This window comes from Ciona robusta, chromosome 10, assembly GCF_009617815.1.
Source record: "Ciona robusta chromosome 10, ASM961781v2".
Lineage (NCBI taxonomy): Eukaryota > Metazoa > Chordata > Ascidiacea > Phlebobranchia > Cionidae > Ciona > Ciona robusta.
This window is the reverse complement of record NC_143244.1, coordinates 6,939,828-6,963,042: the sequence shown is the minus strand read 5'-3', so window position 1 is coordinate 6,963,042 and position 23,215 is coordinate 6,939,828. Positions and strand designations below refer to the sequence as shown.

The 23,215-nt window shown below is 33.2% G+C and overlaps 2 protein-coding genes across 2 annotated transcripts; both read left to right on the top strand.

The window, feature by feature from the left end:
• The first annotated feature begins 433 nt into the window (after window positions 1–433).
• Window positions 434–15,519, top strand: LOC149730293 (sperm-specific sodium:proton exchanger-like). The gene is made up of 30 exons (XM_089886934.1): window positions 434–1,692; window positions 1,868–2,007; window positions 2,270–2,382; window positions 2,722–2,918; window positions 3,167–3,295; window positions 3,571–3,740; window positions 3,993–4,084; window positions 4,613–4,753; window positions 5,076–5,219; window positions 5,569–5,699; window positions 5,834–5,862; window positions 6,237–6,318; window positions 6,765–6,943; window positions 7,282–7,350; window positions 7,723–7,797; window positions 8,120–8,337; window positions 8,886–9,042; window positions 9,482–9,532; window positions 10,045–10,190; window positions 10,608–10,739; window positions 11,379–11,530; window positions 11,782–11,889; window positions 12,151–12,288; window positions 12,735–12,862; window positions 13,090–13,187; window positions 13,503–13,614; window positions 14,024–14,152; window positions 14,307–14,492; window positions 14,899–14,995; window positions 15,394–15,519. The coding sequence occupies exons 1-30, from the start codon at window positions 1,539–1,541 to the stop codon at window positions 15,453–15,455; spliced, it is 3,759 nt and encodes a 1,252-aa protein (XP_089743060.1). The 5' UTR covers window positions 434–1,538; the 3' UTR covers window positions 15,456–15,519.
• Window positions 15,520–17,331: 1,812 nt separating this feature from the next.
• On the top strand, window positions 17,332–23,106 carry LOC149730292 (kelch-like protein 12). Its single transcript, XM_089886948.1, has 11 exons — window positions 17,332–17,600; window positions 17,791–17,944; window positions 18,002–18,219; window positions 18,583–18,729; window positions 18,794–18,884; window positions 19,453–19,541; window positions 19,800–20,004; window positions 20,840–20,983; window positions 21,478–21,636; window positions 22,036–22,116; window positions 22,187–23,106. Exons 1-10 carry the CDS (start codon window positions 17,382–17,384, stop codon window positions 22,098–22,100), a joined length of 1,491 nt encoding a protein of 496 aa, XP_089743074.1. The 5' UTR covers window positions 17,332–17,381; the 3' UTR covers window positions 22,101–22,116; window positions 22,187–23,106.
• Window positions 23,107–23,215: the final 109 nt, after the last annotated feature.

Below are 23,215 nucleotides of genomic sequence, written 5' to 3'. Positions count from 1 at the left end.
CGAAATTAATATACATACTGGTTCGCAACTTTTTATATTTATATTACCTATATATCCAATTTCTCAGTTATGCTCTGATTAGGGGTTGTGAATATGGTTATACCATGAAAACGCAACGAAGCGATTAGACAAGAGGATAGCTGCGTTTGTATTTTCGGAGAACCGCCACGGCATAAAGGCTATACTAGAGACACTTCTAACGCGAAATACGCTCACCGTGATCGTATTCTGGAGCGGAATTTACTTCAATAATGTTAAAATCACGCTGTGTCGGCGGGGCAGACTTTCTGCGGGGCCGCGCTACGGGTTTAACCGCACGAGGGCGCTCATCATCGGTAACAGCAAGTGAAATTGACGAACTGTTGAATGTTGACGCATGGGTTGGTTTTGTCTCAAGTTGCAAACTTGATTGTGCCGTACTACCCTCGCCTCCGCCTTTTACGTCCCCGGTATACCCGATCGTAGAATCCCTAAACAAGTATAGGGTAATATACAACATATAGTAGGTTGGGGTAAGATGGGACATGTTTGGTTCTACTTTATCGTCACATTTGGCAGTAAACAAGGAACGATTAAGGTGATTTTTTAACCACATAGCTCTACGCCTCTCAATTTTTTCCTTGCACAAAAAAAAAACACAGTTTAAAACAGCTTAACAATATTTAAAAAAATAGTTTTAATATTAAAACGTTTTAATTTCACACCTACTTCTTTAAATTTCTTTTTTTTAAATTTAATTTTCGGAGCTCCTTTCAATGTTATTTTCTAAAGTCCGAGTACGCGTTGCTTTTTGTAATATATTTTAAGCTTTAAACCTTTGATTTGTAGAAAGTGTGGATTCAGTTTTGCTTCGATGATGTATCTCACTCGATTTTTTCATTCGTTGTTTTAACGTAGAAATATCAGCGCCCACCCGGTCGAGTATGTTGTGCACTTTCTGCGTGTTAAAAAAGGCAAAAAATGTTATTACTCAGTCATATATAAACAAATGTGTACGTATTTTTACCAAGACAGATGTTTAAACATTTTCCGGGTTTTTTATTTAACAAATTTTTTTAAATTTTTTACGCCTAATTTTTATTAATTTTTTTATACGTATTTTTAAAGTAAACAGCAAATTTCCTTACTTTTATGTTCAAAACGACGTCTCCAAACTTTTTTTTACCTGGCTCTTCCATATTTCTTATTTACCGTTTTATCAAAACAAGAAAATGTTCAAGAAAAATCTGATTTATTTTTATTAAGTTACCCATAACAACGGGGTATGACGTAACAAAGGAATTGAAAAATTACCATTGAAACGTCACTGAGGACAAAAGTCAATACTCATTTAAATACAACCGAATTTTTTGTTCATTATTTTCCACTGAAGTTTTGGAAGCATCGCATGAACGCCTTTTCTTTCTAGTTTTTACTGGAAAGAAAATGTAGTGATCGTTTTTAGCCCATTTGCAGTTTCTGGAGAAGAGCCCTGTCGTAGATCGACAGCGTGACGAAATACGCCCGTTTTATCGGTTAGAAAATCAAGTTGGTGCAAAATGTCTCAGTTTTCTACGGTTTCAAGCGTCCTTGGACTGACTACTAGTAACCTAACCTATACAACCGAGGAGGATCATTCTGAAGCTGTTGAGCAACAAGAGCATAATCATCCATATCATATTTTGTTTATATTTGGAAGTTGCGGGTTCGGAGGTAAAATTGTGTTCAAAATGTCAAAATATAAGCCAACACGTTTATTTAAATGTTGTATGTTTCTAATGTGTATACCGTCAGAAGATTTCTTTTCGAAATTAAAAAAAATCAAATGTATACCTTAAAATATGTCTAAAATATTAAAATACTTTAATTTTTAACCGGTTTTATTTAGCCGTTCTTCGAATATTATTACGAAAATGGGCAACTTTTGTTGGCGATTGGAAATGGGGAAGTCTGATGAAGTTGCCGTACACTGTGTTCTTGCTTATTATAGGAATGGTGGTCGCAGCTATTGGCGTGCAATACCCTGAGGTAATGGATTAAACATAGTAACTGGAACGTAAAACATAAACACCCACAAAGTTACATACTTGGTAATTCGTAAGCGACCACGAGGTGTATGAAACAAAACACCCGCGTTTTAACAAATTTCGAGGATTAGTAAGTTACGATCTTTCAATACTACAGTGGTCTAGCCGTTATTACACAAAATTGCACGCAGCGTACCTTTTCCCCTTTCCGACATTTTTACTTTTTCAGCAAACAAAGACATTGACGATATTATTCGTTGCAGGAAATTCAACCATACCTTATAAGGGAAATGGATCCAGAGTTGTTCCTTCACGTATTTTTACCAGTCGTCATTTTCGAATCTGCCTACGTCATAGACCATCACGTTTTCTGGAGGTCTGTTTTGTGTTAAATAAGCGATAAAATTGAAAAGCTGATTTTTAGTTGTGTAGTAAATGCACGGTGGTTGGGTATGATGGCCACTATTGTGTCATTCGGTAAGACGCTAAACGGCAATTGATCCTACCCAGTGGTCACAAATGGGTTGTCCAAATTATCAGCCATACACAAAACAGAAAAAACATCACATTAAAACCTTTCTCAAAATATGCATCTACAAAGTTACATACATCGTAACGCAGGCACGAGGTGTATGAAACAGAACACCCGTGCTATAACGAGCATCGTTGCCCCGCTACGCCAGAATAAATAAATAAGTCTCATTCATTCACCTAGGTCGATCGGCCACGTAAGCTTACTCTCCGTCCCCGGGTTGCTAATGGCAACCGTGTTGACCGCCTTTCTCTCGCTGTGTATTCCTGAGGTCGCAAACATCGGCAACTTCGAAGTGAAGGTTTACGTTGCCCTTATATTCGGTTCTATCATCAGTGCTACAGACCCCGTGGCAGTGGTAGCTTTGTTAAAGGACTTAGGTAAATAATAGCGACTTGGGAATTAAATGTGTATAATGGGTTCATCAAATTCATTTTATTTAAGGGGATTTATATAGTGTGGGCCAGTTGGTCAATTTATCGGAAGAAATGTATTTTATTTTTGGAAAATAAATTGTATAGGTAAAAGGTATCATCGTGTCAATAATATTTAGAATTCTGTTTCGAGAGTAAAGAGTTACTACAAATAAGTTACGGTAAAGAGTCTTAAACAAACCATTATTTTTAAGGTGGTCAGAAATACCTTGGAACCATTATTGAAGGAGAAGCTTTACTGAACGACGGTGCAGCCATCGTCGTGTTTAAAATATTCCTTGAGCTGCTAAAGTCGATGACTCCCTACTTCGATAGTTTGACGAGTATGTATTCGGTCTAAATTTAATCTTATATTAGGGTGGGGAAAATGGGACACCGTTTCATTCTATTTTCTCGTTCCATTCGGTAGTAAACAAATAACAATCAAAGAATTATAAAACCGCATCGTTATGACTTCTATAGACCGTTGTTAATTATTTAAATCGCGATCAGGATATTATGTGGTAAAGGTGTCGCATCTTATCCAAAAGTACTATACGTAAAAAGGCCCATTTCCGTACAAATACGATCCCGAATCACCATTTCATATTAACCTTAGCTTGGTCAACCATTCTACTGGTCGTCCAGCAGTCTTTACTTGGACCATTGATCGGTTGGTTGGTGGCTCGCACTGGTAGCTTCATCTTGCAGAAGATTTACAATGATGCTTTAGCTGAGATCACCGTCACCCTCAGTCTTACCTACATTACGTTTTACGTGGGCGAAGTGGTGAGCGCTAGGTCTATTTTTATCGTTTATAGCGTAAATATTTCGTTGAAGTTTGCTGGAAATTTGTATTTTGTGAGAACTTGTGGATTTTGTTCGTTTAGGGAAATTACCGATTATAAATTCCCCTAGTGTTGTATCCGCTGTGCGGAATTACATGTTTCACATTGGATCAGAATACTTTTACAAGGTTACTTCTTAACTTAATTTGAATGTTATCAAGTTTCAAGACGTTTATCTAATTTTGAATTACAGTGCAAGACCTCGGGTGTGTTGGCAGTCGTCACACTTGGTTTAGCATTAGACAGAGCTTCAATTACTCCACAAGTCGACCACTTTTTGCACAGGTTAAAATATTAATATTAAAAATAAAGCATAATATCTTAGTAGTACAGTTTACAAATACTTAAACATTAAACTACTGGCAAATATAAATCAGGATATCTTTTAACAAATACAAGAATGACATATATTAACGAATGAAAAAATCATTTTACCAAAAAATTTTATATTTAATACTGCTTGTTAGAGCATCTAGCGCAGTTAGGTCGCTTGCATTGTAGCAATTGGATACCAATTTTAATGCTTAATTTAGGAACATGTGCATCTTCGAGATAATTAACAGTCATTGCCCCAACAACGGTCGTTAATACTTTGTCTAAGTCGTCTGCCACACAGGAAAAAAATTTGACAAATTTGCATGCGTGGTAACTCAAAAGTGGGCAGGGGGTTTATTTGGCATTTTTTTCCCTAGTAGGTTTTTGCCATCAGCCAGTTTTCTATTGTTTTGTTTTTATTTTATAACTGTTATCCTATTTGAAAAACAGTTCTGTTGTGTCAATACCTGCCAATGTTCGCCTTTCTTGTTTATGTAGATTCTGGGAGATGCTCGCTTACTTGGCGAACACCCTTATCTTCGTCATTGTTGGGATTATCATTATTAACCATATGGAAGAAATAACTTTTCTGGATGTTGGCCATCTTCTCATCTTATATATAGGGACCACCATTATTAGGTAAGATGGGAGTTTTTATGAAAAAATTTGTTTAGATAACTTTTTCGACACTTTTTTAAGCAAAATTTTTTGTTAAAAGGCTATATATGGTAACTCATAAGCGGACACAAGGTGTATGAAACGAAACACCTGTATTAAAGCGACGGTCATTACATTCATTTACTTTTTATTTATTCCTAATCTTTTAATTACATTTATTCGTTTATTCATTTACTCTCAATTATTTATTTAAACTTCGTCAATTCATTTAATATCATTCATTTTTTTTCATTTTTTTGTTGTAAGTACCACATGGATTATTCACCTCAACTTTTCTCCACAGAGCTGTCAGCATCTTCTGCTTCTTCCCAGCCATGCAGAGGTTAGGAATTGATCTGAATTGGCGTCATGTCCTGGTTATGACATGGGGTGGTCTGCGTGGCGCTGTCGGGCTCACATTGGCCATCTACCTCAACAGCTACATTGGGTGAGTGTTTAAAATGGATTGGTTTATTAAAATTTTGTCCAGTTTTGTTGCATTAATTACTTAGGACCAGAGGCAGCGAGCCTGGTCGCTGATATGTTTGTGGGTGTCTATGTCCTTCGGCAAAACACTTAACAAAATTTGATACAATTCAGTGGTTTTTATGGGTTGTCTAAAGTATTTAAGTGTCAGACATAAATATATCCTACCTTAAAAATGTTCCCATCAAGTTAAACAGAACAGCCTTGTTATATTGATTGTATGGATTGTCGAGATATATATTTCACCTAAATGACATCTTCAGTCTCTTTTTCAAATAGAATTAATTCTAGTTTTATTATATTTACCACAGAGCCCTCCAACCATACGGAACAAGTTTTGGATCGGTGAACCACGTACATCATAAACGTTCACTTGATGACGGTCATGACGACGGTCATGACGACGGTCATGATGATCTAGACGATCTAGACCCTACAAAAGGTATTTTTATTTATTTATTTATTTAAGTCGGAATTCTTAAATTGACGTATTCATTTGAAATACATACGGTTTGTAAGTATGCAAATCTTTTGGAAATACCTGTTTATCAATTTTTACCACAAATTTATTTTCAGATGTGGAATTTGACAAGATTTTTCAAAAGGTAAATACACACAATTGATCTTGGTAAACGTACAATTTAATTAATAAGTTTTCTGCTTATTTAATTCGCACTTCTTTTACGATAAACTAATAATATTTTGATCAGCAAACACTGCATAGAATAATATGCAATAGCACTTTTTGTCAATAAAATGTACATATAATATATTTTTGACAAATATATAGTCTATAAAATGTACATATAATATATTTTTGACAAATATATAGTCTATAAAAGTACTTGTATTTTATGTCTCTTAAGCAACCACTGTTATCTGCCTATAAGCCAATCAGTTTTTGAATATTTTTTCCTTATATTTAGCTGTATTCATCTTTTATTTTCTTAATTCTTAAATACCTAACTTAATTACATAGATACTGATGCACACTGGTGGGATTGTGTTTCTGACTCTTTTCATTAATGCAAGTACCATTGAAGCAGTGCTCAAGAAATTAGGTTTGTTCGCACTTGATACGCTACATGACACTTTTGATTTTTTGTTCCGACCTAGTGGCCACTAATAAGTTAAATTCACGAATGAAGTAACTTATAGAAAATAATAACTGTTGTTTCTTATCAGTATCAAAGATTCTGCTCCATCTTGGTATAAATATGTTATATTTATCCATTCATTTATCTTATATATTTACCCTTCTTCCAACTCTGAATACTATGCTGTTACTTTTGCCACCAGGCATAATGTAAACAAATTTTTAACGGCTCATCTGATATGACAAAAAAAGTGTATTTCCGACAAAACAGATGACCCGTTGAAAAATTATTTAATACAATGTTTGCTTAACCATATCCATATGAAGATAAATATGTGTCATTCATTCTTCATCATAACTTTACCACTTTCCAGCTCTAATGATTTTAATATGTTTCTTGTCCAACTATAGGAATGCTTGATATCACGAATGCTCAACAAGTAAGCATGCTGAACGCAGTGAATCGAATCCAAAACGACCTTAAACGCTCGGTTGGCGTGCTTAAGTATGATCGCTTCCTTGCTGATGCTAAATGGAGCATGGTAGAAGAAATGACAATGGTCGAATATCCGTACAAGGATTTACCTACGGTAACATAACATTATTTTTATTTTCATTTGAGCGTGTGTGTCCATGCTAAAGTCCCCTTTTGCAAAAAAATCCCTTAACAGTAAGAGCATTTTTATATATCAGGTTTGAGGTTGGACACTACTACCATTGTGGGGTTTATGTCTTTTGGAAAGACGCCTAATGGCTATTACTTCAACCCGGTGGACACTAATAGGTTGTCCACATTCAAAATGGGTGTAATGTTTCATACCACTTAAGAATTACCATGAATGATACTTTGTAGGTAGTTTTTTAGTTTATTTTTAAAACAACAATGCCAAATCTGACGCTTTAAAATAACTTTGAAATTAAATAACAGGCGGGGGCTGTAGCTGCTGGAGGTTCAGTGTCTCTTAAAGATGATGGAACGGAAGAGAAGCAGTTGCAGGTTTGTTGTTTCTTTGTAGTAAACTAATGTATTGCATATTGTAATAAAGATTGAATGGCAATTTATTTTGGTATCAAGGGTTTTAAGTTCTATGTGGTGAATGCAATATACTGTGGCTCTGCTTGGGTGTATATACACCTAACAGCAGGGTTACACGCAGTGGTGCAGCCAGGGGGGGTTTAGGGGGTCGCGACCCCCCCTCCCTTTTAAACCAAAAAAAATTAATTAAAAGAAAAAAATTAAAAAAGAAGGATTATTTTTTTATTAAACCCCCCCTCCTGATTTTTTTTCTGACTGGGCCACTGGTTACACTTCACCCCATGTTTACACCTATAAAATATGAGGTTTTACTTACGGTTTTATAAAACATAGATCAACTCTGCAATGGACAGCACTTATAAAGATTTGTTAGAAGAGGCAAGACTACGAATGATCACTGCTCTTAAAGTAAGAGAACAGTTTAGCAATATCTTTATGTATTTAAAACGTTGTACAAGTTACACACCAATGTTGCTTTTTAAATAAAGTTACAAAGATACATAAATATCAATGAATTTTGTCTAGTATATGTGCTAATAATAGTTTTTGCTTTGTGCATGTTTATCGGTTTGAAAGATATTTTTTATCCTTTAAATGCCCGCCACTGTAAGTAATAACATTTGTACCTAAATCCAATTTTGGTTTAACTAAAAAAAATAAAAAAATTTATAGAAAAATAAAAAAAATTAACATATTTCTGTTGATGCTAAATTTGAAATTATTTTCCCAGATGTCATATGGAAAGCAATACAGCACCGGGATGCTGACGGATCAAGAGGCTCGTGTTCTTATCGCAGCAGCCGATACTGCAGCTGATAAACCAGGAGAGTTTATTAATATAAGCGTCATCCGTAAGAGCTGGGAGGTGACGGGAATTCTTCCGCATATTAAGGGAAAGTTGGAAGATTGGATGTATAGCAGGAAAACTAACAGTCTCGTTCCACCAAGGTGGGCTCTAAAAAGCCGTAAAAAATGCAAAAATATATTCATTTTTGTCTTTTTTAAAAAGTTTACTGATAAATATCCAAAATGTCCCAATTAAATTCCATTTTATGTCAATTTAAATTTTCTTTAAGTCCTATGGTTTTTTTAATTTACTAGCAAACATGCATTTCTGGCATTTCCGGGCCATAAATCCTATCATCTAACAATGGGTTGTTTAAATTGTGTTATAAATATGCACCCATAAAGTTAAATATGGAGTAGCTCATAAGCTGGCACAAGGTGTATGAAACAGAACGCCCGTGTTATAGACTGTCGCTGCCCTGGCACACGAGAACAAGCAGGTTACAGTCATTCATCCGATAATCAATGGTAAAATTTAGCAAAACTAATTTTTTAAATTTTTATATGCTTCTTTTGCAGAGACTGACGATGCCATTTAGGCGAAATATATTTCTCAATGAATAACTAGTGGTTGGACTTGATTTTTGTTGGTTACGTTTTTGTAGCACCAGATCATTACTAATTTTTTAAATGTGTTCTTTTATCTTAAGAAACCGTCAGCTTCGTAAGATCTTCCGGCTTGTGACTGGAGCCAAGTTTGAGATCATGATGCAATGCATTATCATCATTAATATCGTTCCGATTGTCTTGGACTTCATGGTGGATGAGACTTGGGAGAATGTTGACAGCTGGTGGCTTGCATTGCAGGTGAACAAGAGCGCACCACTGTGGCAAATTGGTTAGCGCGCTTGCATTTAACCCAGAAGTTTTGGGTTCAAGGCTCGTCGCTGCTACCATTGTGGGTGTATGTGTCCTTGGGAAGACAAACAAAGTTTTCATTCAAACATTAAACCATTAGTCTCCGTACATTGTGACCAATACAGGAACTTATAATATTGTATCTCTTTTAAATTGGTGGCATCTTCATTCACCGCATAACAAGTAGGTATTAATAATTAATCTTTTAACGGTTCATCTAGTATGAAAGTAGTTTATTTTTGACGTTTCAAGTTTACATTCCCTGATGAAGTCTTGCTGTATGGCAGACCAAACGTCCGAAATACATTACGTTTTTTACCAGATGAGCTGTTGAAAGACAATTTACATTTTTTCTGATAGAGGAAGTAACAAATATATTTATTTCTAGTTAACGAACGGAGTGTTTATTCTCATCTACTGCGCAGAGGTTGGCCTAAAGGTGAGGAATCGACACAAACTAAAATAATTTGGTTTTACTACTTTTTTCTGATATATTTTGATATTGAGTGTGAAGGCCATTCAAATTCAACTATATTCAGTGATAAATGACTGTTGTTAACCTGCCCGTGCGAGGATAATTAAGTTACATACATTCATTCATTTATTTTTATAAAGTTTCGTTTTACAGTAGTATCTTGCTGCTGGGTATATAAACATACCTTGCATATCTTCAAACAGCTTTTTTATCAAGTTGTATTTTACATCTAAAAGTAAATTTCAAACCAATATTAATATAGTAGGGTCAGGAAAGATGGGACATCCCTAACAGAATATCCAAGATTGTGTTTTAAACAATTAACATATGGGAGTTGTGAGAATACGGTTTTATGCTTTTTTGAATGTTCTTTGTTTACTACCAAATGGAATGAGAAAATAGAATGAAAAAATGCCCCATCTTCCACCACTCTACTATACTTATAAAAGGTTATAACAAAAACCTTTATGTTATAGTTGGCTGGCCTGGGTAACAAGCAATACATTAAGAGTCGATGGAACCAGTTTGATGTTCTCATTCTTATCATTTGCTTTGTGGAACTTATAATTGATTTTGTGTTGGTCAGCGGGGGAAACACAGGAAATCTTGTCAAGACAGTCAAGTAATGCAATGGTTTAATTATCATATAAACAATCGCCCACAAAGTTGCATTCATGGTAACTCGTAAGCTGGCACGAGGTGTATGAAACAGAACATTTGGGTCATAACGACTCTAGTTTTCCGCCAAGCGAAGATAAAGCAAATTCATTCATTCAGTGTTTTTTTACCTTTTGATTAATTGTTGGTAATTCTCCAAGTATTTGTTAAACACCTCAATCTGATGTAGTACAGTGGTTACAGCACCCGACTTTAGACCAGAGGCTACAGGTTCGAGGCTTGACGCTGCTTACAGTATAAGTGCATGTGTTTTGGGGCAAAACATGAAAGTTGCTGGAATGTATAAAAGTATTAAAGTTTGTTTTATTACAAAATCAAAAGCAATTGGTAGTATAGGGTAAAAATTGCTTTCACCATTCAGGACTACCAAAGTTATAAAGTTCGGCAAAGTTACAAAAACCATCCGAATGTTGAGAGCAACCCGTTTGCTTCGGTTGTCTAAGACTATCATGCCGAGGATGGTGGATTTTATCAACAAACTTATCAACAAAAAGTGAGTTTGAAATTTAATGGGTGAGGTTCTAGTTCATGGGTTCTTAACCTTTTTTGTATATTTACCTTTTTAACAAAGATGAATAGGGGATTTACCCCCAATGTATAAAATGGTACTCCTTTATTAAAAAAAGCGTGGTTCACAATCTTACAAAAGTGAGTTTGCAACTCTATTCTATATGGTTGTGGGTTTAGCAGCCATGCCTTTTACCTGATACTTTTATTCAAGTAATTTTTCCCACAGCGTGTGTATAACGAAGGCTATTTGTTGCTAATTCCCTTCTCTTTGTTTTTGTGTTAACTAACCTGATCTTTGCTACTGTATCCAAGAAGATATATAAAATATATATATATTATATTATGGGTGAAGTTATTGAGTGAGGCATGCCAGGGTCTTGAGCTATAGCACAGTGTTAGTTCACTCACCACTAGAGCAGAGGATATCTGTACTAGACTTAATGCTGCTACTATTGAGGGCATATGTGTCTTTGTATAAGAAGTTGATTTCTTCACGTCAGCTTTACAGTAAAAAGAAGCAAAATAATTATAGATAAACTAAAACAAGCGATGTATAAACTGTAGGCCAACACAAAAAAATTATACAGTATTTTATAACTTTTGTTCGTGTTGTTCGCTTTAGATTGAGTTTTGGTTACAACGTGGGTAAGGGCTTCATAACAGCTGAGGAAGAAGTGAACAAGCTTATCGTCAGTATTAGTGAAAATAGTAAGATACAAGCTAAGCTTATGGAAGCTTCAGATAAGAACAGATTAGAAGTTACAAGAGAAATGGGTGAGGTTTAATATAGTAAGTTTAAAAACAGCCACGCTTTTTATTTGGCACTTTTTCCTACACTTTTTATTTACAGTGTGTTTTACCAACTGTTGGTTAGATGTTGATTCCCTTTTCCTTGTTTTTAAATAACATGATGTTCGCTTTTGTTTTCGAAAATATAAGTATTAAATTATGTTATGTCGTTGCCCCACCGCGCAAGGAAAAACAGATGAAATTCATGAATTTTAATTTGATTTTGTTGTTTACAGGATTGCTACAACGTGACCACCCTGGTATTGCAATCAGTGTCAAAACAAAGAACGCAGTGAGTACGATTCTCAACCATTCTCGCGATGCCATACACCAGCTGTGTGCAGGTAAGTTATTTCACTGAATCAACTATGCTGTAAATTTTATATAAAACAGAGTTATGTTCATGTTTTGCTTAGGCCACCTATGGTTCAGTACGTAACTATTTTTAGAACATTATAAAATATGAAATATGGATTTTCTAGTTAGGTTTAACACAAACATAACAGCTCGTATATAGATCACGATTGTCTGTATTTTCCTATGTATGGTACAACTAAAAAAAGAAAAAGTAAAAATGATTACAAAACATATTGCGTTATTAACAGGGGGAGTTTTAGACGAAAATGAAATGCAGTTGCTTGAAAGAGGAATAGAGATCAAACTGAAGAGACAAACCGACTTCCCATCCACAGTTGCCCCTCCACCTCCCGAGGACTTGCTGGAAAATGTCTTCTGGATAAAAGGTTTGATAATATAAAGCAAAATACTATTATGTGGTGGGTCACAGTGGTTAACATGCCTGCTTCTTTACCAAAAGATTACATTGCATATTTGTTGTTTATTTGTTTAGATACAGTAACGAAGATTGGCTTAATTATTATATACCGAAAAGAGGGTAAAAGTACTTGTGTCAGAACTCAAACCTGTCATCTGAATTGTGTTTTTGAGCAAAACACTTAAAATTCATTCATTGTCTAGTGGTCACTAGTTGGTTGTTCTAATTATCAGCAATACAGAAAAAAAAAGTTAAAAAAAAAATATATCACCCAAAACAAAAACTAAACAATATATATCACCCACAAGGAAAACTAAAAAAATCAATCACCTGCAAGATTACTTGTTTAATACACTTTTAAGATATTAGGTTTTTTTTTACAAATGTAAGTTCGTTAAAGTATTTGTTCCACAGACAACAACGATCTACTTGATTATGTAAAACTGAATGCTGTGTGTATGGATTATGATTATGGTGACATCATAATGCAGGAAGATGACTTGGTCGATGGCATTCACATCATTGTATACGGAATGATTAAGGTGGAGTGAAGGCATTGTTTTTAAAAATATGTTATTTTTTTCAATTTTTTAGAGTATTTTTTGGTCAATTTTCAAAGCACCTATTCACAAAAATAAATATTTTCTAAATTTTGTTAATTTTTTTTCTTTTTTTTTGATTAAAAAACTATAAAAATTTAATCATTTTCAGACTTTTATATATATGCCTGTTAGCTACAATATATATATATAACCTTTTTATATTTCAGTTATACGGTTCCTTACATGGCCACATACAACACTTAAGACTTGGATCAGAAAACCACAAGCCTATTGAAATAGGATCAAGTCAAGACCCTGAAACCGAGTAAAAAATTGTTTAAAAGTGGAAAAGTTGATTAATTTGTGAAAAAATGGTGATGTTGTTTCAAAGATTTTTTAATTTCAATAATTTTACGCTGACTATTCAAATCTGACAATTATACATTGATTTCTCCAACTCTGTCTATTTTCTTCAACCTAACCCTAATGTTTAAACAGAAGAAATAATTGCTGTTGGGAACTGCCAAATAAGAATAAAGTTGTTTTACAAATTTTGGAAAAATGCTGTTGGCAATTTCACATTTGTGTTCAATCTTACAGTCTGACAACTTTTTTAATCTAACCTCCATATCTTAAACAGAAAAGGCGAGGAGGAAGAAGATTTTCTTGGATCCGGGAATATCATTGGAGAGATTGGACTTCTTACTAAATGTAACAGAACATGCACCATCACGTGCGAAACTGCTGTGCAGGTGGTTTCATTATTGAATAAATGTAGTTTTATCCTCTCGTGGTAGGCAATTTTTCAAGATGGGGGGCTGAAATGATGATGGGTTAATATGAACACGGGTGGATTATATTATTGAATAAATGTGGTTTATTTATCCTTTCGTGTTGGGTAATCACAGTCGTTATAACACGGGTGTTCTGTTCCACACACCTCCTGCCACTTACGAGTTACCACGTATGTAACTTACTAACTTTGTGGGTGATTGTTTAATTCGCTGTACTTTGAGGGTATATAATGTAATTATTATTTTGAATCTTTGATTTTTGAATCAATTACCAGGGTTAAGCCTTCAAGATATCTTTCAGGCTAGAGCCAGGGTGCTAACTACTGTGCCACAGCTCCGAACAAACATCATAATTTCTTTTTTCCAGACTTACTTCATTTCAACTGAAGACATGGAGAAGGCATTCATTCAGTTCCCCGATTTAAAACAAACCATGTGGAAAGTTGTTGCCATCAGAATCTCTGCTCCTCTGTTTCTTGAAAACCTTGAGTACCAGGTTAATACATAATTTTCAGTTCAGAAATAACAGTTCAATATTGTATTCATATTAATTAAAACGTTGAAAAATATTTTTCTAAATTCCTCTAAATTCTAAATTCCTAAAGGCATTCTAAATTCCTTTAAGGGTTAACTCAATGCATTATAATTAGGGCTTTGGTTTGGAACAAATTCATCTCCACCTTTCAATGGGTTACATCAAAGAGATCACCCCAGCAAACCCATTGATACATTTCACCGATTCCATTGTTGAAATTGCGCTCATCCATGGCAGCATGAAACCAATCGGCACTGAAGAGATTAACGCTCCTTTCCTTTTTCTTCCCGAGTATAAATCGGTATAACATAATTTTTACTTACTTCCATAAAAATGATGGGAGGGTCATGTTGTTTAAAGAACGAAGGGAAAAGAATCAACAGCAAAACGTCAGTTCTTAAAACTTGCTGTGAATAAAAAGTGTGGGAAAAAGTGTCAATTAAAAAGCGTGGCTGTTGCACCCAAAGTATTTTGTTTAGAGGTGTAAATTTAACAATAGTCGCCAACTAGGGGGTGCACAGGTGGCTTATACACCCCAGATTATACCCTTTTTTTATATCTTCTACACAGTTCTTACTTTACCTAACATCAAATTTGGTTTATTTTTCGATTATAAAATCTTCACATTTCATTTATTAACATCACGCTGTACTTTTAGCATAACATATTTTAAAATAAAACATCAGAATATGCCCTTTATTTTTCAGCTTAAATTAGGTGATTGCGACTTTGCCATCTTACTTATTATCCCTCGTGATGAGAGAGCTTTGGATCACGTTGACAGCGGGATTAGAATGCGACATAGTAAGTGAATTAACTACTGCTGTATACCTACTTACACATTAAATTAGCTTTGGTACCAGTTATTTGTAAAGCATAAATCCAATTTAAAACTAAATCGTATAACATTTATAAGGTTGCATGGCCAAAAGTCATACTGTATAGTTTCAAGGTCATTCTTGTTAACCTAGAATAAGATATATATTTTACCCATAGTATGTTAAAATGATTGTCATTTTGTTGTTGATTTCCTTAATTTAACACGATTAGATTATATATTTCTTCATAACACTTCATGAAAGAATGTATACAACTGCTGTTTTATACCAGAAACTTGGATATTCATCCTAAAAATTACCATTTATTTACAACAGTAGCTTCTACATACATTCACTGAATGCTACAAACATTGTTTGTTGCAGGACCTTCACGCCAACCCTCTATAGGAATGATCCCAACATTATTCTCTTCCCGAGAGTTGTAGAAATCATTCGTTAAAATGATCCAGTTTCTTCAATCTAACTTAATACACGAATACAAGCACTTTGTTTTTTTTCTTGATTAAGATTTTTGTGATTACAAATGGGAAAACATATATGCGACCGTTTGCCAGTAGGTCCAAAGAGGATGAGATCAAAGCTTGATGCTAGTACCAGAGTACAGTAGGATAAAATTAGTTTAGTTTTCTCTATTTTTACTATTGTGGGAATATCCATATATTATGTTCTTGGGTGGAACAGTAACAATTGCTTTAACCCAGTAGTCTCCAATGTGTTGTTTGAATTGTGGAAAGGGAAACAAAAGGAAGAGAAGTAAACTGTTCTATCTTGATAACAGACAACTCGGTTTACTGCCAAGCAAAGTAAGTAAAATGTGCGGCAGCGCAAAAGAAGACAAAATGGGACCAACTGGAAAAACGAAAAGATTTACTTCTTGAAACCGATAATAAATTTTAAAACATAAAACCAGGCAGCGCTTTAATATAATTTGTTCAGCCCGTTCAGCATACAGAGAACTACGTATCTCACAATGTAACATGAGACACGCTTCAATTCATTCGAAACCAATTTCTCGAAGGGGTGGTTTCCCGAAATTTTATTTCCCCTTCGCTTAAACTACAATTCCTATACAGACGTAGACTTAAGCAGTTAGTTCCTGTTTTCGCAATCCGTTTAAGAGTTTAAAAGTGTTCGTTCGTATTACTGAGGAGTACTTTAAAAACGTTTGGCGTGTTTGTTTTTGCACGGTAGTTTTAGAGTTTGCATAACCGTTTTAATAATTGTTAAATTGACTATCTTTGAATAAATGTAACATACTTTATCCTCGCGTGGCCGGAAAACAACAGTCGTTATAACCTGGATGTTCATATACCACTTGCCAGCTTACGAGTTACTAAGTATGTTACTTTTTGGATGATTATTTTTTTGTGGATTTTTTTCAATTTTTTTTATGTTTGGCTGGTAATTTGGACAACCCTATATACTCTTTTTAACACCAATACCACTTTAAGTAGTGATAGCTTAACAATTGTGTTTAAGCTTAATAATTGAAAAGACACCTGTTGTAGAATTTAGTTGGTATTGTTTAAAGTTGTACAGTAGGGTAAGATGCAACAGTCAGTTACATAACTAAAGATAGAATTGCGTTGCCGTTTTTGATTGTTTTATCTAATACCGCGGTTCCCAAAGTGGGCGCCGCGGCGCACTAGTGCGCCGACGCAACTCGTCAAGTGCGCCGTGAAAATTTGCAGAAACATTTCCAATTTAGCATGGTCGAGATAATTGATTTGTATTAATATTTTATTGCAATATAAATTGTTGTTTTATATAAAAATCCAACGTGTTTGTTCAATAATAAAATTTAAAAAGTTTGTTTTCGCATTTCTATCTGTACAGTAGATTTGTATATTACGTAACAATGCCAATTATTTCTTTCGGTTTGCAATAATCATGTCCAGACTGTGGTACAACACTTTTCATATGCTTAAGTTTCATATGCTTAAACGAGCCTAATCTTAAAATACACGATAAAACTGTAAAAATGCGTTTTTATTTCTAAGACCTTTGGCTAAGTGCGCCGCAAACATTTTGAATAGCTCAAGTGGCGCCGGGTGAAAAAAAAGTTTGGGAACCACTGATCTAATAGATACTAGATAGTACTTAGGACTAAATAAAATAAAAATAGTAGCCCAGCCAATAACTGAAACAGCGTTATTGCAGTCAAGTAACTTGTGGATTGGTATTTGGTAATAACACATATTTTTACATTTTATAAAATATACCAAATGATGGTGTTGTTGGCTACACAGATGCAGCTCATTCAGGTTTTAAATTTAATCAATGTTTTGCTTAACCCCTAATATATATATTTGCCTATTACAGATTTAGTTAATCTGTAGATTAAATGTAAAATGGCAGAAACATCATTTTCACTAAGTGGAACATCTTCAGTTAAAGAACAAACACACAATATTGATCATGCATCTGATCTTCTTCAATTTGCCAACAAGTCACGACAAGATGGTCGTTTTAATGACATTATCATTCGTGTTGGAGAGAAAAACATTCCAGCAAACAAGATGGTTCTTTCTTGCTATTCTAAATATTTCGACACCATGTTTAACACTGAGGTAATAATTACTTATGTACGGTTCTGCAGTGTAAGATGGAATACCATTAGCGCCTAACTCTTATACATTTATCTTTACATAAACTTTTTAAATACATTTACTGGTATTTCTTTGATACAGATATGTTCATTATTAAAATGTTGCAATGTGAAAATAATACTAATCAGTCACTAACAGAATATTTATACAGATGGAAGAAAAATATAAAGATGTTGTGGAACTTCAAGCTGTAGATGCTGAAAGTGTGGAGAAACTTGTTGATTTTATGTACACAGGAAAAATCAACATCAACACCAACAATGTGTGCGACCTTCTTGCAGTTTCTGATTTCCTACAAATGCTTTGTATGTATAACATTTTGTTTTTCTAAAACACTGTAGCTATACATAATGTATTTTCAGCTGTCAAGAAACTTTGCATTGAATATTTGTTGACAACAGTCACGCAACAAAATTGCTTCACAATTCAAGCTTTAGCCGACCGTTTCACCATTCCTAAGTTAACTGAGAAATTCAACAACTTTGTTGTTGAAAAATACCAAGAAGTTACTTCTGGTCATCAATTCAAGAAACTTTCAAAAGATGGTGTCATCAAGTTATTACAATTGACACATGGCAAGGTAGATTGTAGAATATATTAGCTATGCCATATAAATATTTTCATAGAAGTAGAGTGTATAGCATAATTATTGTGAGCCTTATGGATACATGTGGGGCATACAGTTTGGTATTGTTATTTTAGCCGACTAAAACGTTTTAAAAAACTCGTAATTGATTCTTCCTGTGTAGTAAAACAATTTATTATAAATTGGTCTTACCAAATTATCACTGGCTGAAATGTCTATTTATTGTTAGAATTAGAATGAAAATGGTGAGTGTGCTAATTTAATACTTGTGCTATTGTGCCAAAGTTTCAATAGAATAGAAGAAAAGTGTTTTAATTTGAATAAAGTCTACCATACAATGTAACATAATTTTTTCAGGTTTCTCCAGATTTGGTTTACACTGCTGTTATGAACTGGGTGAAGTTTGATTTGGCTTCAAATGAAAGTTACTTGAGTCAACTTTTCAAGTTTGTGAATCTTAGTGAAGTATCTCCAATGATGTTTAAAGATGAAGTGTCTGTTGAGGTGAATAATAAACATATATTATCATTTATTACTGATAATAATAAACAAATTTTTATATTTTTAGCCTCTTGTTCAAAAACTGGACAATCTGGGTTGGGTGTTCCACGATGCTTTGGTGCAACGTGCAAAGGAAATAGGTCGATTATATTATACAGGTGTTTAAAATATTTAACTATGTTTTGTATTTATATTGTCATATTTTGGCGTTTGTTTTTGTGTAAGTATTATGGGGTATCAACCGACAACCATATATTCAGTAGAGTACTAGAATGGTGATATTATATTTCAGTGTTTTCCTAATATGGGGACAAACTAACATACAAAGTGAAAGATTCAGTTTTGACTTAAAAGAAATCTGTTTGTTGCAAGACATCAATTGTTGTAGTTTTTAAAATTGACCACTGTCATTTGTTAGGACTAAATAGTTTTGTGTGTGATGCAATCTCTAGGGCAGGGGACTTTTTGCAGCACAACCTTTATTTAAGTTTCAAACAGAAATGGCGCCTTCTTTTTGTTAAATTAATACATTACAATAATAGAAGAATGCGATTAAAGAAATATAAAACAGCTTACTTAACACAGTTGTGCAGAAAATGGAAAGTTTTCCCCCCACTTCTAAGAACCACTGCTCTAAGGTGATGCAGCACCTATCTATGTTCTTATAAGGATTGTTTAGTGTATAATCATTTTGTTCAAATGTTTTTGCATTGTTTTATTATTCAGAGAAATCCCTCATATCACTTGGTGGTACAGAAAGTTTATACAAAGTAACAAAGTTTGACTTACAAACAAAACAATGGAGTCAACTTCCAGTAAGTTAAATGTGACTCATAATACAAAAATAATAGTGGTAAAACTTAATTTTTTTACAAAAATAATTTAACAAAATGAGTGTTGTTGAGCATATGGTGCATAAATATTTATAAATTTAGAACTGATTATACAGGGAATTGTTCACTGTGCTGTTAGTTGTGCTTTATTGTACAAATGCCCCTGTTCTGTATATGTTTAGTGTAATGAATAAACTTTTCTCTAAATAATGTTTAAGTTAAAATCAATCTTTATTTTAGGATTTACCAGTTGGTCGATCAACAGCAGCAGCTGTTGTCATCGATGATGTTCTGTATCATCTTGCAGGAAGTTTACAAACTGATGGTAAAGAAACAGCAACTAACATTGTTTATCGAATGAAATTAAAGAAAAAAGTTTTAAAATGGGAGAAGGTAGCTTCAATGAATGTCAAGAGATTCGTGTTTGGTGCTGCTGTTTTAAATGGTAAGTTCAATTTGATGTCCGAATCAAAGAAAATGGATAACAGCAAGTACAATGCCGCCATCTTGTTTCCCGCATGTTTTCCCGCTTAACCATTGTTGAACTTTACAAGCAAAAACCAAAATATTTGCTCAATTTTGGGCAATGTTTGGGTTATTTATGTTACACAATTGTATATTATTTAAAATTTGGCACCAGCATTGCATTAATTTTATATATTTACGTTTAAAAAGCAAATGCTAAAGTTTTGGTTGACTTGTAAAATCAATTATTTTCAATTTTGATGGGTCGTAAAGTTTTCCGTAATCTATAATACAACTGTTGAAACAAATAATGAATAAAGGTCTAAAGAGCAGTTAAAATATTCGTCTAGCACCCATACTGATGCATGCATTTCACACCTCATGTAGAGAACAAGATGGCGTCCATTGACTATTGTTTTTAAACAATGGCTGTCCTTACTTGTTGTATATCTATTTACTTTGGTCTGAATAATGTAGCAATTATTATTAAACTTTATTATTGAAAGTATTCAAAACTGACCTTATGTTTTAAGTTTGCCTTTACTTGAAAACTTTGTAAGTTTACGTGATAGGTTTTATTAACCAAGGATCCGTGCATAAAATCTTTCATTTTAACTGTTTATGCCTGCTATGTGAAATTTGTGTTTAGTGCTGCTGTTATAAATGGTAAGCCTACATTTTTATATTATCAAGATATTTTGGAAATTTATAAACAAAATGAAAACCTGGTGTTTGTTGGATATTCTTTATAATTGATATTATAAATTCAAATTGCTGTTTGTATAATTAATCACACTAAACTATTTATAACCTAGGTGTCATCTTTGTATTTGGTGGAGCTGATGAGAATAAGATAAAAGTTTCATCCGGAGAATATTATGTTGTTCCACTTAACAAGTGGATTCAACTTAAACCAATGAAGTTTGCCAGAAGTAGTCATTGTTTGGTTGCTCACAATGGTTAGTTATTATAATTAATATTACTCCATTTGAGCAAGTACTATTAAACGGACACGCACATGCTTTTTTGAAAATGTTGGTATGTTATTTAATCATTTTTTTTTCTTTTTATCTTAAGTTTGACCTGTTAATCACAATCAACGATTTGTTCTCACCTGAATATTTAAAAATTTTGAATATTTTCTAGCACCACTTAGTTAGTGTGTGATTAACAATCCCCTTATCTTTTGCAGGTGAGTTAAAATGCATGCAATAAATAGTTCGCAGAACCAAATTACCAAGTAAACATAAAAGCTTAAAAACTGTTGGTCTAAATTAAAAATGCATTGTTACTTAAACAGTTTAAAATTAATCTGATTATCATTAGCTAGCGGTTATTAACGTTTCCCAATGAAATAATATTATTTGGTTAATATTGAAGACATAATTAAACTTTATATAATGTTAGATTAAGTGTATCGATATATCTAAGTTCTGTTCTATAAATTATACAGATCGATTGTATTCACTTGGTGGACATGATGGTACCCAGTATTTATCTTCAGTTGAAAGATATGATCCATCATTAGATGAATGGAAAGATGTTGCTTCAATGCAAACACCACGACGTTGGTTTGCTGCTGTGGTGTTTAACAATGCTATTTATGCTATTGGTGGGTTGTAAATAACTTTTTATTTTATAAAATATTTCAGTATAAAATAAACAGATGAGATTCCGTAACATTCAACTTTAGTTGTTGGAATCTGAAAATTAAAATAGTCATATTATGGCAGTTTATTTGTTTTTATTTTATTCTTACAATATACAGATTATAAAAACATTCTAATGTATTTATATTTATTGTTTATTATATGGTCATAAGTTATTAACACTTTTGCGCAAAAGAAAAAACATAATATATCAAAATAATTAAAAAAATTGTAATCTTAAGTTTTTGTTAATGATAAATGAGAACACGTTAAAAAACGGTTAATTTTTTCTAAATTAAAGCCTATATTATGAAAGTATTACCTACACCAGAAATATTTATACTAACATTATTGATCATTAGGTGGCCATGATGGAAAACAAACTCTTAAATCAGTTGAGAAATACAATGTTGATGATGACACATGATTTATGTAGTGGGAGGGTAAATACTTGAAATATTATTTGGTCAACATTGTTTGTTCTAGGAGTAACATTAGGTTTGTTTATTGTAGTCTGGATTCTGGGAATAAAGTTGTGAAATCAATTGAATGTTACGATGATCAAACTGACAAGTGGAGTGTTGTTGGTGAAACTGAAGTTAAATTATTCCACAATTCTATGGTTGCTATTTAAATAAATACATGGTGTATTTTATTTTACTTCCACTATACATTTGGTGATGTATTTAGGCAACCTAATGTTTTATCTGCAATCATCTTTGCCTAACGCAATATAACTTGGCCCTATTTAAATAGGTTTGATGCTAAACAGATTACTTCAACATTATACAATGTGATAATATTTGTCACATTTATTCAAATCCACAATTCAAATCCTTTTTGTATCGAACACAATAAACCTTGTGCCTTGATTTTAATTGTACTTTAGATAATTTATCAACTAAAATACTTTCATTGTAATGTATTTACTGTTTTATTTGTACTTAAAATATTTCCCAATTTGTAAAATACAGTTATGCAGCATTTCTTTAATATTTACTCCAATAAAACCTGTGTCAATCACAATGAGATACGAAAGTATTTGTTGAATATTCTTCTTTATTTGTAAATATTGTAGCCTACCATCTATTTCTTTATTTTTATATCTTTCATAATTTATCTTCATCTTACTTAAGTTTGATTCTTCAACTCTTCATATCGCGATGACAACATGTATATCTATTTTAATTGTACATTTATAAAATTGACAAACTAAAATTTTTTTCTTGTAATTTCTTCACTGTTTTTATTGTTCCTAAAACGCGTTTTTTTCTTTTTGGAAATACAGGTATGAAAAATTTTAATGTTTAATCCCAAAAAACTAAATTACGAGTTCTTCTTTTTTATATCTTTTTTATCTTACCTACATTTGATTGTATTTTCAATTTTTCATATTGTGATTACTTGTAATAAAACATTAACGAAAACATCAATGGTGTAGTAATAATGTTTAGTGTGGAGTTTTAGGTTTGTTATTGGAATTGCTACCACCACCACCTTATAATATTGCATACACGTCTGTCGTGGTAAGCCTATTTACAT

Coding starts and splice junctions, on each gene's coding strand:
- LOC149730292 (XM_089886948.1), top strand. CDS start 17,382: ATGGCAGAAACATCATTTTCACTAAGTGGAACATCTTCAGTTAAAGAA. Junction 19,542..19,799: donor AACAATGGAGTCAACTTCCA/GTAAGTTAAATG, acceptor TCTTTATTTTAG/GATTTACCAGTTGGTCGATC. Junction 20,005..20,839: donor TGGTGCTGCTGTTTTAAATG/GTAAGTTCAATT, acceptor TTTATAACCTAG/GTGTCATCTTTGTATTTGGT.
- LOC149730293 (XM_089886934.1), top strand. CDS start 1,539: ATGTCTCAGTTTTCTACGGTTTCAAGCGTCCTTGGACTGACTACTAGT. Junction 5,863..6,236: donor TTGACAAGATTTTTCAAAAG/GTAAATACACAC, acceptor TTAATTACATAG/ATACTGATGCACACTGGTGG. Junction 14,996..15,393: donor CGGGATTAGAATGCGACATA/GTAAGTGAATTA, acceptor TGTTTGTTGCAG/GACCTTCACGCCAACCCTCT.